This window comes from Protopterus annectens, chromosome 11.part0, assembly GCF_019279795.1.
Source record: "Protopterus annectens isolate FY-2018-M chromosome 11.part0, PAN1.0, whole genome shotgun sequence".
Lineage (NCBI taxonomy): Eukaryota > Metazoa > Chordata > Ceratodontiformes > Protopteridae > Protopterus > Protopterus annectens.
The window spans coordinates 770,359,931-770,376,728 of NC_056745.1; the positions used below are offsets into that span (position 1 = coordinate 770,359,931).

A 16,798-nucleotide genomic window follows, 5' to 3' on the forward strand; every position below is an offset into this window, starting at 1 on the left:
AAGCAATCCCAAATAAAATCAAGACCCTTTCCACCAAAGGCAAGCGCCCGATCTGGTGGACCCCAGCCATAAACAAACTTTACAACAAGAGGAGAAAGCTACTACAAGACAGAGCAAAATCCCTAAAAGGGAAGACATCTCTGATCAATACTAGTAAAAAACTACGATTACTCATAAAATCATCCAAGGCCAACTTTGAGAGAAAAATCGCCAAGGACTCAAAAGACAATCATAAGGCCTTCTTTAGCTATGTTAGAAATCTGGGTGGAAACTCCCAGATATGCTCAGAATTAGTCCAAAATGATACAAAAATCACTAAACCCACAGACATTGCAAACATACTCGCAGACAGGTTCAGTGAAAATTTCTCCCTCCCCCCCAAAAGGAGAAATATCTATCCCAGCAGAGTGTAGCCTCCCAATCATCTCAAATGCCCAGGTGAGAGCTGCTCTCTCTAAAGCTAAAAACACAGCATCAATGGGACCGGATGGTGTCCCCGGCTGTGTGCTACACAAACTCAATGAGGAACTAAACCCACACATAAGGCTGCTGTTTAATCTTAGCCTTACCACAGGATACGCACCAAAGAGTGGCGACGGCAACTGTGGTCCCACTCCACAAAGGCGGTGCTTCTACGGACCCTGGTAATTACCGCCCCATAAGCTTAACAAGCCTGGTCTGCAAAGCTATGGAGAGGATCATAATGGAACTCATAAATAAAGACATAGGGGACCTACAGACATTGGATCCTACCCAATTCGGCTTTGTCAAGGGCAGATCATGCCTCTTGAACTTGGTTGACTTTTTTGAAACAGTCACCAAGGCCATTGATGAGGGTAAGGCAGTTCACACAGCCTACCTTGACCTTGCAAAAGCTTTCGACACAATACCCCACTCGGGTATCATAGAAAAGGCTCACCAGCTTAAATGTAAACCCATATGTCACAAGATGGGTTGCAAACTGGCTCAAGGACAGAACCCACAGGGTTAGAGTTGCTGGTGCCATGTCAGACTCCAAGCCGGTCACAAGCGGTGTCCCACAGGGCTCAGTCCTGGGCCCCCTCTTGTTCGGCATCTACTTTTCAGAAGTGCAGGCAAACATAGGAGGATTGTGGCCGATAAAGTTTGCAGATGACTGCAAACTGGGCGCCATAGTTGAAAATCCATCAGACACAGATATCCTTCAGAGAGGTCTCATAGAAACGGATAACTGGTGCCAGAGCCATGGCCTTAAGCTAAACGCCAAAAAATGTATAGTCATACCCTTTGGTAAAAACAAGGTAACCCCAAGTTACCACATAGGTGGCAATCCATTAAGCACAGAAGAGGTGATCAGGGACCTGGGGACCCAAGTTGACAGTAACCTTTCTTTTGACACTCACATTGCCAAAGTGGTTAGGAGGACCTTCTACATTGCCCACCTGATTATGAAGGGATTCACATCCAGATCAAGGGAGGTCATTGTTCCCCTGTACTCTTCACTTATCAGACCAATGATTGAGTACAATGCCCCATTCGGAATGTATCTTACCAGACACCTGCAGCAATTGGAAAGACCCCAAAAGTTCCTCACCAAAAGGATAAAGGCTCAAAATATGCCATATGCTGCCCGACTGAAGAAACTCCAGCTCTATTCAGTCGCATACCGTCTGCTCAGAGGTGACCTGTGCCCGACATACAAGGCCATGTCCAACCCGGAATTAATGGACATGCTCCACCTCAAAAAATCCAAATCCACCAGAGCCGCAAGAGACTTAAACCTCAACACGGATATAAATAGGACGTGCTGGAGGGACAGATTCATCACCCAGAGACTCCCTATGCTGTGGAACAGAATCCCGGTCCATGTGAGACAGAGCACCTCGCTGGCTCTGTTCAAGAGGAATCTTGACCAGTGGATGGGAGATCGTAGGTTTACCCCGGGGATCATCTCTGTATCACTGCTGGACAGAGGCACGGCAAACTAATGGGTATAGTATTCTTCAACCTAAGGGGTGGTGAAAGCCACACAGCTCTGGCTAGGCTTATAAATGCCCTAGGGCAGATAGCCTAGTATGAACCTATGAACCTATATCTGGGCTCCCCCATTTGCTTGTCAACATGTTGAAAATCCGTGGTTCCAGTTTCCACTCGTGTGGGTCCATGAGATTTCTGCTTAGTCCATCTGCCAGTGTATTCAATTTTCCTGGCAGAAATTGAGCTTGTAGGTGCACTTGATAGCTCAAGGCTGTGTTCCACAATGCAGAGGGGGTAAAAATGTGTACCCCCTGCTTGTTTATGTACTACATAACCATGGTGTTGTCCATCTTTACCATTAGTTGTCCTGAAAGAATGTAGTCCTTGAAGGCTGTCAGAGCATTCTATACAACTAACATTTCTTTTTGATTGATATGTAGGTGCATTTGATTTGGGTTCCATTTGCCCTGAATGCACTTCCCTGCCACGTGAGCCCCCATGCATAGTCTGATGCATCTGTAGTTAGGGTTTGGGCGGCAGGGGGTAATGTGAATGGCAGTCCCTTGTTTGGTGGCCTCTGCCCACCATAGGAATTCCAGGCGTTGGCAAGGTATGATAGGAATCATTGCTTCCAGGCTGGCAATGTTGACTCCATAGACTTTTTAAGTACCTCTGTAGTTTCCTCATATGCAGTCTTGCATATGGAATTACAAGAATGCAGGCGGCCATGAACTCCAAGGCTTGCAGTATTTGTCTTGCAGATAGCAGGGTTTTTGTGGCCACTTGTTTGAAGTAAGTTACCAAATGAATTTGCTTCTCTGGCATGAGGAAAGCCATCTGGGCAGTTGTATTCAAGCTTGCACCCAGGAATGCAATTTGTTGAGAGGGTACCAGTTGTGATTTCTTTTCGTTTATGGTGTATCCCAGACAAGTTAGAACCCTTTTTACAAACACCAGATGATTTAGAAGTATGCCCTGGTTTTCTGCCTGAATTAGACAATTGGCCAGGTATGGAAATATTTGAATATTTGTTTGCCTGCAAAATGCAATAACTGGAGCCAGGCACTTTGTGAATACCCTGGGCGCAGTAGACAAGCCAAAGGGCAGTGCAGAGAACTGATAATGCAAATAGCCTGCTTTGAAGCGTAGGTATCTTCTGCTAGATTCCCTGATTGGGATGTGCAGGTATGCTTCTTTTAAATCTAGAGTTGCCAACCAAGCATCTCTGCCTAGCATAGGAAGTAACTGGTGAAGACTCAGCATCTTGAATTTTGGAATGTCCAGAAAGGTGTTTAGAGTAGACAGGTCCAGAATTGGACACCATGATATGTCTTTTCTGGGTACCAGAAAAAGCCTGGAATAGAAACCTTGTCCCTTTTCCTCTTCTGGTACTGGCTGAATAGCCCCCATGTTTAAGAGGGAAAGTACTTGTTTTTGAGCCTCTGCCCACTGATTTGGGGGCAGGCCTGGCCACCCGTATGGTGTTGGCAACGTGTGGAAATGAAATCTGTATCCCTGGGACACTATATTTAAAACCCATTTGTCCTGGGTTATGAGTTCCCAGTTCTTTGCATGAAGAGCAATCTTCCCCCCCAAAGGAGCGGCTAAAAGGTAAGTGCTTGGTAATTTCAAAAGGAAGTCATTGAGACTGTTTACCATGCGGGGGGGGGGGTCTTGTTATTTCCAGATTTGGAAGTGGAGGCCCCCATTGCTTAGTTCTGAGAGTACCCTGGGACTGAAACGTGGTGCTTTAGGTGTGTTTGGGTTTGCCTTGAGAGGAGCTGGAAAAGACCAGTTCTTAGTAGGCCAGTGCCTACTAAATCTTGGAGGTTGCATTTGTAAGAAATCTTTAACAGTCTGCATAGATTTAGCTTTATCTTCCGTCTTTTTTAGAACTTCTTCAGCCTTATTGCCAAACAGGCGATCCTGATTTAAAGGAGCATCCAACAATTTCGCTGTAACATGATCAGGCAAAGATTGCTCCTTAAGCCAAGCATGCCTTCTAAGCACAGACCCAGTAACAGCAGCCCTGCAGGAGGCCTCTAAAGAATCAAAACCACACTGCGAAGTATGCATTCCAACTTATTCAGCAGAATGCATTAAATCCTGTAATTCTCTATTTTCCACAGAGTCAGGAATCAACATCATTTTCTGTTTAAGCAGTCCAATAATATGCTGTTGATATTTTAACATATGAAATTGGCAGTTTAAAGCCCTGATTGCCAAGGTTGCAGAAGTATAAACCTTCTTACCCCATCTATCCAGCGCCTTGGAGTCTCTATCAGAAGGGGTAAGATTTTTAGCAGTAGAAGCCTTAATGCCTTTGGGCCCCTGTGAAATAGTCTCTGGATCTGCAACAGGATTTTTAAAAAGGAACTTGTGGGTCTCAGGGACCCTGTAGTATCGGTCAGGTTTACTAGGAGCTGGAGGCAAGGAATCAGGGGCCATACTGGATTCCAAAAACACATCATCAACAATGTCTAGTACAGGAGGAATAGCCAAAGGCCTATGCTGAGGTAGGAGAAGGAAATCCTTAAGCCTCTTTTTTGCATCAGAAAAATCCTGGCTTTCCCAGTGGAAATGCTCCCTTAAGGTATGTAAAGTTTCCCCAAAAGAAAAATCCTCAGGAGGGGAAGCACAGGGAATGGAATCCTCTGCATCAGAATCCTCATAAGTAGGTATGGACAAATCCAGGTCATTAGAAAAATCAGAAGAAACAGAATCCTGATCAGAAGATTCATAATCAAGCTCAGGCCTAGGCCTCTGGGGGGGGGATTTGACTACCTCTGATTAGAGTAATTAGATCTTCAGCCATTTCAATCATTTTTTTTTACGCATAGGGGCCTGAACATGTGGCCTGGGCGTCGGTTTTTTAGACATAGATCGAGATTTAGGCCTTAGTAATGAAGGTGGAGTCGATTTAATATGCAAGTCCGTAGGTCCTGAATACACCCTCAGAAGCCAGTGCCTGCACAGCGACTCTGGACCCATCCAAGGTAGAGACATCCGTGGGTTCCATAAATGATGCATCTCGTGGCATACCGGACTCCGAATGAGTCTCAGTAGAGGCCTGCGAATCAGAAGTAGCAGGTTATCAGGGGCTGCAAAAGTGCCTCACTGAGTACTGGCGAACTGACGACTGGCTTAGGAGAAGCGTCGTTGGCAGTTTTGGACCTCGGCGGCCTGTCACTGTCTTTATCTTTGCGTTTTTTCGGAATCCTGATAGTCTGAATGCTAACCAACATTTCTGGATAATTAAACCAAGAACCGAAATATTTAGAGGTGAAAATATACAGACGACAGATAGTGCGCTGATTAAATAAAGCACAAAACCGACAGCAAGGTACGTTGTGGTCAGGGCCTAGGCAAGGAATACAGTACAATGAAAATCTTTGTGAGGTATTTGCTTTCCACAAGTAATGCAATTATTAACTTTTACTGATATCGGTAAGGAGCAAGAAAAAGTTTCCCCAACAGGGTACTTAACTTTAGTTGAAGACTTCGGTTCTGAAACTCGAAAACGAAAATTTCAGGAGTCTGTCGACCGGCACTTGCGAACTGCTTCTGCTTTGGGCACCGAACAGCAAGAAAGACGGATGTAATGGTGTCAGCTGCATGTTTTATATCCCTGATGACCTGATGTCAAGGAAGGGACAGCAACTGACGCAGGACCCAAGACTTTATTAATCAGGTCGACTGAGGGCTACCTGCAAGCAGATAACCCAAATGTAATGACTGCAACAGTGAAACACGAAGAACATCCAACTGATATTGCCAACATCCTGGCAGATAAGTTCAGTGTTAATTTTATACCCTTCTCACTCCCCTAAAGGGCCCATCTCTATATCAGAAGAATGCAAAGTTCCTGTAATCACGGCTGCACAGGTAAAAACCACACTCTCCAAAGCCAAAAACACAGCATCCATGGGACCCGACAACATCCCAGGCTGCATTCTACACGAACTGCAGATTGAACTGGCACCCCACCTAAGCACCATGTTCAATCAAAGCCTCACCTCAGGCTTTGTGCCCACTGAATGGCGCACAGCGATTGTTATCCCACTCCCTAAAAGGGGAGCCACCATGGACCCCGGGAACTACTGCCCCATTAGCCTAATGAGCCTGGTTTGCAAGGCCATGGAACTTAAAAACAAAGACATTGGTAATCTCCAAACTCTGGACCCCACCCAGTTCAGGTTTGTAAAAGGCAGATCATGTCTCTTAAACCTGACTGACTTCTTTGAAGCAGTCACCAAAGCCGTAGACGAGAGTAAGGTGGTTCACACAGCCTATCTAGATCTTGCCAAGGCTTCTGACACCACCCCCCACACTCGAATTATAGATAAAGTCACTAAATTAGGTATAAATCCCTATGTCACAAGATGGGTTGCCAACTGGCTCACTGACAGAACCCACAATGTGAAAGTAACAAACTCCAACTCCGACTTCAGACCAGAGACAAGTGGAGTACCACAGGGTTCAGTCATGGGTCCTCTCCTGTTTGGTATCTACTTTTCTGATGTACAGGCTAACACAGAAGGTCTTTGGCTAACGAAGTTCGTAGATGACTGCAAACTAGGAGCCATAACAAACTCCTAACAATGCAGAAATCCTACAAAAGGGTCTCACTGAGACAGATGCCTGGTGTCAAAGCCATGGCCTCAAGCTCAATGCCAAAAAGTGCACTGTCGTCCCCTTTGGTAAAAACTCTGTATCCATGAGCAAACACATAGGTGGTAGTAGTCTACTTAACACCGAAGGTGTGACAAGAAACCTTGGGACACAGGTGGACAGTAGTCTCTCCATTGATAATCACATTGCCACAGTAGTCAGGAAATCCTTCTATGTGGCATACCTCATCACAAAAAGTTTCTCATCCAAGAAAAAAAGAGGTCATCGTTCCCCTCTACTCGTCACTCATTAGACCCATTATAGAGTACAACGCCCCTTTTGGTATGTACCTCACAAGACATCTACAACAACTGTAAAGGTCACAGAAATACCTCACAAAGAGGATTACCGGCCTCAAACAGATGCCCTATGCAGCCCGTCTCAAAAAACTCCAGCTTTACTCCCTCACATATCGCTTACTCAGAGACAATCTCTGCCTAACATACAAAGCTATGTCAAACCCAAAGCTGTTGGACAAGCTCCACTTAAAAAAGAAATCCCAGTCCCTCCTAGCTACATGCTCTAGGGACCTAAACCTTGTCACCACAATAAACACAACATGGTGGAGGGATAGATTCCTGTCCTGTTCCCATATTTTGGAACAAACTACCTATCTATATCAAACAAAGCTCCTCATTAGCACTCTTCAAAAAAATCTTGATGACTGGATGGAAAATAGGAAATTCACCCCGGGGATCACCTCTGTGGCTCTGCTCAACAGGGGCACAGGAAAATAATTTTCTTGGGTGGCGAAAGCCAGGATACCTTTTTGGCAAGGCTTGTATAGACCCTAGGGCCGATCGCCTAATACCTACCTATGAACCACCACTGCCATGCATTTCGTAAATACCCCAGATGCTATGGCGAGTCCAAAGGGCAGGGCTCAGAATTGGTAATGACTGGCTCCCAGACGAAAGTGTAAATGTCTTCTGGAGACCCTGTCTATTTTGATGTGACAGTACTCATCCTGAAGATCTACCTAACACATCCAATCTTCCTTATGAAGAAGTGGCAGGATGGACTGTACCATGACCGTTTGGAATTTTAACTTCTTCATGTACTGATTTAATTTGCTTAGATCTAAAATTGGTCTGGAAACTAAAAAGAAGCATGAACAAGTTCTGAATCTTATTTGGTCTAGTGTGACTTCTTGGATGACTTTTTCTAGCAGCTTTTGAATTTCTTGTGCTGCATATTTCCTCTAACTGGGTGGAACATTAAAACATTTCTTCTTTTGGGAAAAGGAAGTTGTTAAAATGGAATGAAATAATCTCTGGATATCATGTTTAGCACTCCAATATCTTCTACCTTCTGTGCAGGGATAAACGTCCACCGAATGCCTTTAGAGTCGGATAGTCTGGTGGCTCTTCGGGAGCTCTGGAAGGGACTGTCTGGAAAGGAATCAAAGAAACCCTGGTTCTGCAGGCCTCCTCTGCCTGTTGGGTGATGTCTCCAAGCGGATCTAGGAAAGGTCCCTGGGATTTTCAGACCCACATTTTCTTACCACCTTTCGAACTCCTGTAAAACATCCGTTGAGGGGTAGAAAACTTGATTCCCATGGCAGAGTCTTTTTATCTTGTTCACTGCAGGTAAGCATCTCTTTTACTAACAGCCCAAATAAGAAAGTGCCATCAAATGGGGTGTTGATGAAAGACATCTTAAAGGGCTCCGCAAAGTCACACAGCTGCATCCAAGCAGGTCACCTTATGGAAATGCCTGGACCAGCTGCTCGTGAAGTGTCTTCAGCTGTTTAAGACATCAACCTCATTGAAGTGTTTGAGATAGACAAAAAAAAAAAAAAAAAAAAGAGTGGCCAGCTGCGAGGACACTGTTTTGAAATCCTCTGTGGACATGAACTCAGACAGTATGTGAAAGATCTTTGATCAAATCTCCGTGAAGTCTTATAAAATGTGCCAGGTAATTAAGAGACAGGGCAAAGTTCGCTAAGGCAAAGACTTGTTTTCTGAATCTAACACCCTAGACTTCTTGCTTGACAGATGGACGGAACAGCTCTGTTCTCCTATCTCTATTTTGGTGGCTGCCGTCACCACCACAGTATCTATGAGTACTCCTTTGCTCCAGTGGGGTCTGTCTTTGGGAGGGGCTAAAATTTGTTGGGTCTCTTCAGGACAGGTTTGACAGTATCCAGCTCTTTCCAAGCCTGTCGGGGAAACTAAATCAATAAGTTCATTCACCGGGGGGGGTTGCTTAACCCAAGACACAGATGGGATAGAACCAAAAGCCTCCAAAAATACAGATTCTTCTGGAGAGGGATTTTCAGAAGACGAACCAACTTTTTGTCTGAGGATCTCTAATATGTTTCCAAAGGAGATATCATCTGGTGGAAATCTGGGGACCCTTCTCCTTAATCAAAATTTGTATCCTCTGTGAGAGACTCCAGTGAGGAGTCTGTGTGCCTCCTCTTGCATGTTCTCTTTCACTGCATCTCCTCTGTGGGATAATCATGGGAGGCATTGAAAGAGAAGGGAAGTTCCTCTATACGAACTGCTTGGAAACTTGTTGGAACTGGCTGTCTCTGTGGAGTAGGTCTGATCGACTCGGAGATCAGAGCCAATGAGGGAATAGGGACTGGACCTGAAGAATAAGAAGGCAGTTCTCTACAGACAGAAAAAGCCCTTTCCATAATCTTGAAGGCAGACAGACCTGGAAGGCATGACTACCTGAGTTGGAGACAAAGATCCCACCATAGGCAGCTCATGACTGCTCTCAGATCCGTGCCTTGAGGATGGAACCAGACCCAAGCTTTCCAGAGCCAAGTCTCCAAGGGGCAGGGATGGATCCAACAACACTGGAGTCGATCCCAGCCTCATGGATCTGATACCAACACTTCAGCTCCGGGACCAGTTCCAGTTCCGATCTGATGTTATCAAAGCAGAGGGAGTCAAGGATATCGTTGGAGTCGAAGAAGAAGAAATAATTTTTTGGATCAGACTCTAGACCTCTCCGAGATTTCAGATCCTGGACTACAAAACAACTGGACAGATCAGAGCAGGACAGAGAATATTGGGGGATGACATAGGGAGGTTCATGGATTCTATAGGTGACGGAGCCAGTATGACCATCATTTGGATCTGACCTCTGAGAAATTTTCACATCATCCTATCCACATCGGCTTCTGATAAACTTCCTGAGGACCTGGAGGATGTAGTGGATTGAGGTCTTGAATGTCTTTTAATGGGGTTTGTAATAACGGAGATCACAGAGTAGGACAGATAGGTTTAATGACATATTATGGTGTATGGCTGTTTTGAGGGGTGCTAGGCTTTGGATATCAGGACCTTGGATCCAAAGAAGGTGCAGCTGGACTGGCCAATATAATTATCTGATCCAAAGGCTGGGTCTTTGGATCAGACGCTGTCAAATCAGAGACTTTTTGGTTTTGACAGCTGGCTTGCTACAACACAGCAAACCTGACAACGGGAGGTTGAGCCCCAGAAGATGGAATAGAAGTAGCAGAAAGAAGTCCTTTTAATATTAAATTACTGCGTTAGCCAGGGCCCTTGGGTTGAAGGTTGAACAGACTGAACAATCTGTATACAAGTGACCGGCACCGAGGCAATATATGCACTCTTCATGGGCATCCAATTTCGAATTTTATGCTCACAAGCAGTGCAATTTTTGAAACCGGTCAGTCAGTTTATCCAACATGGTAAATAACATCATCAGTACAGAATACCAGTACAAGAAATAAGTACCTCAAAAGGTCAGTGTAAGGAAAAGGAAAGATAACCCTTTTCTTTAAAAGAGAGAAAAATTAAAGAAAGAATAATTATCAATAATGGTAAATTTAAAAGATTACCTTGATTAAAGGGTAAAAAAAGTCAGTATCAGCTATGGTAAAACAAGAGTATCATATTAAAATAGGAGCAATCCTATCACCAGTGAAAAAACTAAGATGGAGGATAGATATTGACGGTATAAGTCAGAATTTTTTTTTTTTAAAAGAAGGATTAACTCGCAATAATTTGCTCAATACAACTCAAGAGGGGTACATGCATCTGGGAATGACGGCTGCAAACAAGATCCACGGCAATGGGGATGTCCTAAGTTATTATGGGTAGAGGGAGGAGCTTGAGAGATGGATCCAATGTCTGGAGTATGTGGCCAATTCGGATCGGAGGATCAGATTCAAACCATGTGTTGAGGAAGAATGAAAAGGAAATGTCAGATGATGATTTTACTTCTTGATTAATGATCCAGAAAAAAACCTTTGAAAGATGATGCTTAGATAGGTAAGGTCATATGATTGTTCAGGGTAGATTTTAATAGTTACACAAGCTGTGATTAAAACTGCAGTGACTACACTGGAAATTAATGTGAAATATCAAAACAACTTGATAATTTATTGAGGGGTACAGCATGGTTTCCTATTTGGAGAAAAAATGGAATATGTAAATTGGATGCAAGCCTGAATAATACAGCATACATACATTAAGGTGATGAAAAATGGTGTTAACTATGAATTTGTTGCAGTCGTTACTGACATATGTGGTACATGTATCTTTTTTTAATGGAGTGATTTAAAAGAAGGTGTTGTAAGGCTTTCATTTTGCTATCTGAACAACGTGTTGAGTCATTTCACAGAAGCTTCAAAAATCATTAAAGCATCACTAAATGAAAAAGCATTTTTGCACTAACAGCAAGCACCACTCCACATCCCTTAATTACATGTGCTAATTCTGCACTTGTATAACAGTGGAGGAAACAGAAAAGCCCAAACTCACTGAATCACTGTCAACAGAAACTGAATTGACTGCAGTTTCTTATGCAAAAAGTGATGTGTAGGTTAGTGTCAAGGAAAAACTCATGAGGCTAAATTCATTCACTCTACACTTGACCAACAGCAGTAAAACAATTAATTTTTGCTTTTTTCAGAATGATATAAAACATACTCAAGACAGAGGGTATTTGAAGAAAAAGATGAACAGAGCTTTTCTGACTTTGCCCAATGTTTTATTTATAAAAGAGAAAATTTGGTATGCACAGGAGAAAGAATATAGGTTTGGGGTTGAGTGAAAGACAGCAGAAAGTTTAAAGCTGAAGTAAGAATAAAAAAGTAAATAATGTGATGTGTCAGTTTAGTGTCAAGGAAAAACTCATGAGGCTAAATTCATTCACTTTACACTTGACCAACAGCAGTAAAACAATTAATTTTTGCTTTTTTCAGAATGATATAAAACATACTCAAGACAGAGGGTATTTGAAGAAAAAGATGAACAGAGCTTTTCTGACTTTGCCCAATGTTTTATTTATAAAAGAGAAAATTTGGTATGCACAGGAGAAAGAATATAGGTTTGGGGTTGAGTGAAAGACAGCAGAAAGTTTAAAGCTGAAGTAAGAATAAAAAAAGTAAATAACAAGCTGTGATGTTTATAAATAAATGGGATATACAACCCATAGTTAATAGACATCAAATATGATACTATGTTACATTGCTGCAAGGATAAGATAGGAGTTAAAAAGAAGTTAAGTACTTACCATAACGTTCCATCTGAGTTGTTGGTTTTCATTTTTCTTCAACCTATGGAACTAGGATCCGAAATCTGAGCGGACTCAGACGTATACACCAGCATCGGAGCCAAAATCCATGTTCCACCCCTACCCATAATGCCCCACTCTCCCTCCTCCCCTCAGATTGAGTTTGCTGCAGGACAGCACCACACAACCCACAGCAGAGTACCCTGACCCCTACCATTGAAAGGGTGTACACACACCTGACTCAAATCCAGGAACAAGACGAAAAAGATAAGCCTGTGCCTGCATCTGTCCAGTCCACAACACAAGCCCAAAGGCAGGGTGAAGGAAGGAAGGATGGATGAAAACAAATAAAAAGCAACAACTCAGATGGAATGTTATGGTAAGTACATAACTTCTTTATAAGAAGTTGTTGTTTTCATTTGGTCTTCAACCTATGGGACAGAGTCCCTAGCTACAGTAACCTTGGGAGGCCCTCATGGAAGGATATTCTGGAGCACGGCAGAGCTGAAGGAAGATCCAGCAAGTGCGCCGATGTGAACTAGAGAAGAAGGATAGGACGAGGATAGAAAGAATCAAGGAAAAACACGTACTTGACTGAAGAACTCTTAGAAAAAACCCTGGACAAGTTCAGAAAATGTGGTCTCGTGCTGTCCGAACAAGCAACAAACAAGATCTAAGGGGAGGAGTGAGAGTGGGGCATTATGGGTAGAGGAGGAGCTCAGATTTCGGCTCCAGTGCTGGTGTATACAGTAGAGTCGGATCGGATCTCAGATCAGAGGCCCACAGGTTGAAGACAAATGAAAACAACAACTTCAGATCAAGATAGGGAAAGGGGCGGGTAAATATTTCAAAGCTAGAACATCAACAGATGACTGGGGAGAAAGTATGATCAGTGCTGCATGACAATTTAGCAAAAAATGGGACCCAAATTATAAAAGGCCAGAAGAGGGGGAGTAGAAGGAACATAGCAACACAATTTTCTTCAATACAGGGTAGGGTCATCTTTGTGAGTTAAGTTTGGACAAAAATTAGGGGCTAGTGAAGGCTTGAATATGAGCAATACATAAGTGGTTCTGGATGTATAGACAATATATTTGTGCAGATGTGATAAGGTGGATTGTCAGACAGTGCAAAACAGTAAAGTGAGTTAAGGAAAGCAAGGTTTGAAAATGGAAAATGTTCTTGCTTACTGTTTTTTGCTGTTGTTGTTTGGTGTTCTGATGTGAAAATACTGAAATACAGTTTCCTGAGTTGAGATAGAGAGGACTGTATGTAGCATTACTAGTCAACAGTCACTTGTCTCCCAGTGCAAATGCAGTAATTTGTGTTGAAGAGATTTTTATCTCTCAGTACAGAAGAAACATTCATTTGGAAGAGTTTACCTCTCAATACAGTGAAATAACCGACTGAAAAAATACATCTGTTTCTTGGATCTGAAGGCAGAACAGTAACATGGGGCTTTCAGTAAACTGGGCAACCCAATACAAACTGGGCAACCCAATACAATGGGAAAATTTCATTCCTGCACCAAATCCTATAGTCTCTTCATTTAATTTCACTTCTTCACAGTTTTAGTTTATTCTACTAGTTTTATGAACTTGACACGCCATCAGTAAATTAACCCCTATATATGAAATGCAACATTCAGAATACAAAAGAGAGCACAAGTCGTATTTTTCCAGTTACTAAATTACAGGAAAAATGGAACATAAACTACTACTTCTAAGAACTATTTTTCTTTCACCAGATTCAAAGCTGAATATTGCAGGAAAATGTTACTTACTCATAAGTCTTGACAAGCTGATATAAGCACAACAAACTACCCATCCAGCTTGCACTATTTTGTGACTGCAGATAAAAGTCAATTTTGTCTATCACAGTGGTCCAAGTGCCAGGAAAGTCATGTCTAATGATTGCACGCAGACACATTGCCAGCTGAGCCCTAAAAGGGGAAAAAAGATGTCTGAATAATGTTTACCTAAAAAATGGAAAAACAATTTTTATTTAAAAAATTTTTTCTAATGCCATTAATGATGACTGAATTCAAGATGTTACGAAAAAAGCACAGCTGAGTATGCTAATCATTACAAAAAACAAAACTTTAAGGTGCAGACTTTCAACATTACAGAAAGAGTTTTTTAGTGATGCAAGTAATCAGTCTTATTTTTATTTCTATTTTTCCTCCAAGCAACCTTATTTTCAAGCAAACGTCTCCTAGCAAGAGCAAATCCAGTCATGTGCTGCTGTTCTTCCAACATTAAATGGAATATCCCACACAAAACCATTGCTTTGCACTACTTTTTTTCCAGCAAGACATTTCTAAGTAATCTTAGCATTTTAACACAATTACTGAAAACAAAGTTGGTCGAGTAATTCATCATAACAGTATTACTTATCCAATGGAAACTGTTGAAAATGGATGATTACCTTTGCTATCATACCTCGGCGTTTCGTAAAAAAAATCTACTGCCAATCATTAGCGGACCGGAGTTCTGCTGTGGCGACCCCTTACTGGGAAAAAGCCGAAAGACAAACAACCTTTCCTATCATACTTCCAGAGCTTTTGCGGACATCCCCAAGAACCAGACCAGAAGAGGAGCTGTTTGTGCAGTTATTAAAGTGTTTTTCTGCTGGAAAATCGTCGATAGCATGCTCTAGCTACAAGTCCCCTGCTCTCACTCCTTGGTCTTTATAGTCTGAGTAGCTTAGCCTTAATGTCTTGCTCTACCCCCTGCTTAGTCTTATTGCAGCACTGGCAACATCATCAAAACATAAGACGGTGAAAAACAAAACTGATAGTCCCGAAACCCTTCACTGGGAGCAGGTAGTAGAACCTGGAGGCCAGACTACAGGAACCTGTAGAGCAATGGTAATTTCTTACTCAAACAACTTCTATATCTACTATTACATTGAACTATTTTCACAACCTTTAAAATGCTCACTGCAGGGATCATCACTGCAGTATAATTCCTTTTCTATGTGAAGAGTGTCAAAGCAGTACTGTGTATACCTTACACAGAAAAGGCTACATCACACTTTGCAGGAAGGCAGAAATAAAACATAAATTGCTCTTGGACTGAGCATCCAGTCAGCAATGTTTACAGGAAATATGTGTAAATGAGCAAGTCAATGTTTCACAAATGCCCTGAGAAGCAATATTCTTGAAGAAGGCAACTGTGGAGATCACTGCTATAATGAAGTGCACCTTGAGCACAGTTCAAAAAGACTTTTTGCTGGAATCATAAAAATTAACACAGTCAGCCATTTGGAAATTTTCTCCATTAGACTAACATTTTTGGTCCCCAGCAATGTAATTGAGCTGTAATTCCAAAATTTGCAAAGTACAGTTGTGCAAGTAAACTTACCATAACAGTAGTTCTAACAGATAATCTTTGCCTCAATACGACCATCAGAAAACTTTCAAAGACTTAGAGCACCTTCAACGTGTCCAAACTGTCATTGGCTCAAGGAGAGCCATATAAAAAGGAAGTCTGAGCACCAAAAGCTTCACAGTTTGCTTGCCCCAAGAAGGGAGTAAATACATACATACGTACATACAAATATTTCAAATACGAGCATTAATGACCTTCTAGCCTGTCAATATACCAAAATACTCATTCCCATAAAAAGTCTCAAGGCTGTTCTTAAAAATATCTAAACTAGTACTTGCTTTAATGTTCTTTGGTAATCTGGTCCATGCATCAGTTGCTCTCTCAGAAAACCAATTAGTACACTTCTCATTCCAGTAGAATCTTTTACATTGTCTGATGATTCTATACTACTTTTTGGTAACCCCAAACATTCCCAGAGACAGCTGTCTCTAAATGCCCTGTATACCTGAATTAGATCTCCTCTTAGATATCTATAAGAGACACTGTACAAGTTCAGATATTTTAGTCTTTCATAATAACTTAAATGTTCACATCCATGGATGTTCTTGGTATATTTCCACTGTAGTCTTTCCAGGTTACTCATGCTTGTTTTCTTAAAAAGATTTCCATACTGTTATTATTGGTGTTAATCAAGAAGTTACAAAAGAGACCGTTCGGACTATGCTAAAGTTACAGCATATCCCATCCCACCCGTTTCACAGATATGGGGGAGATATGCAAATGCCAACTTATAGTGATCTCGGGTTTACGTATGATACACAGACAAATGAGAAACTAATCATCTGGGAATTAATGGGGAAGAGAGGGACAACTCCAACCATACCCTGAGAAGATCTGAACGCCTAAGGGAAAAGTAAAACAAACACGGCAATTTTAATCAACACGAGCAGGCAGTTTTTCATACACCTCCACACTGGAACCAATGTCAAACACGGTTGCAGCCGCATCCTCCACAGAACAACCAAAGAGCTCACAATCAATACAGTGGCAGGAACTGACATTATTGAATGCAATAATTGCAAATGAACAATTTGATAACATTGGGAACATATCTAATCATGAAATGGATGACCAGTAGAGTTAAATAATGCAAGTTTAGTTGCACCTAATTTAACTATAGTGAAAAACCACCAAAGGGATTTGAATGCCTATAATTTTTCTGGAACTGTAATTGACTCAAGTACGGCTGAATTGTTATCTAAGGGAATGACTTTCGTTCCAACAATGAAAGCAAATCTGAATAATACATTGATCAATCTAAAAATGTTTGTTAGAAAATT

General features: G+C 42.1%; 1 protein-coding gene across 1 annotated transcript in view; it reads right to left on the minus strand.

Moving 5' to 3' along the window:
- Positions 1 to 16,798, minus strand: part of IPO8 (importin 8) — a 3,293,983-nt gene that overhangs the window by 2,923,686 nt on the left and 353,499 nt on the right. The window contains exon 4 of the mRNA XM_044088203.1: positions 13,910 to 14,068. Within this exon, the coding sequence (XP_043944138.1) occupies positions 13,910 to 14,068 (159 nt within the window). The remainder of the gene's footprint in view (positions 1 to 13,909; positions 14,069 to 16,798) is intronic.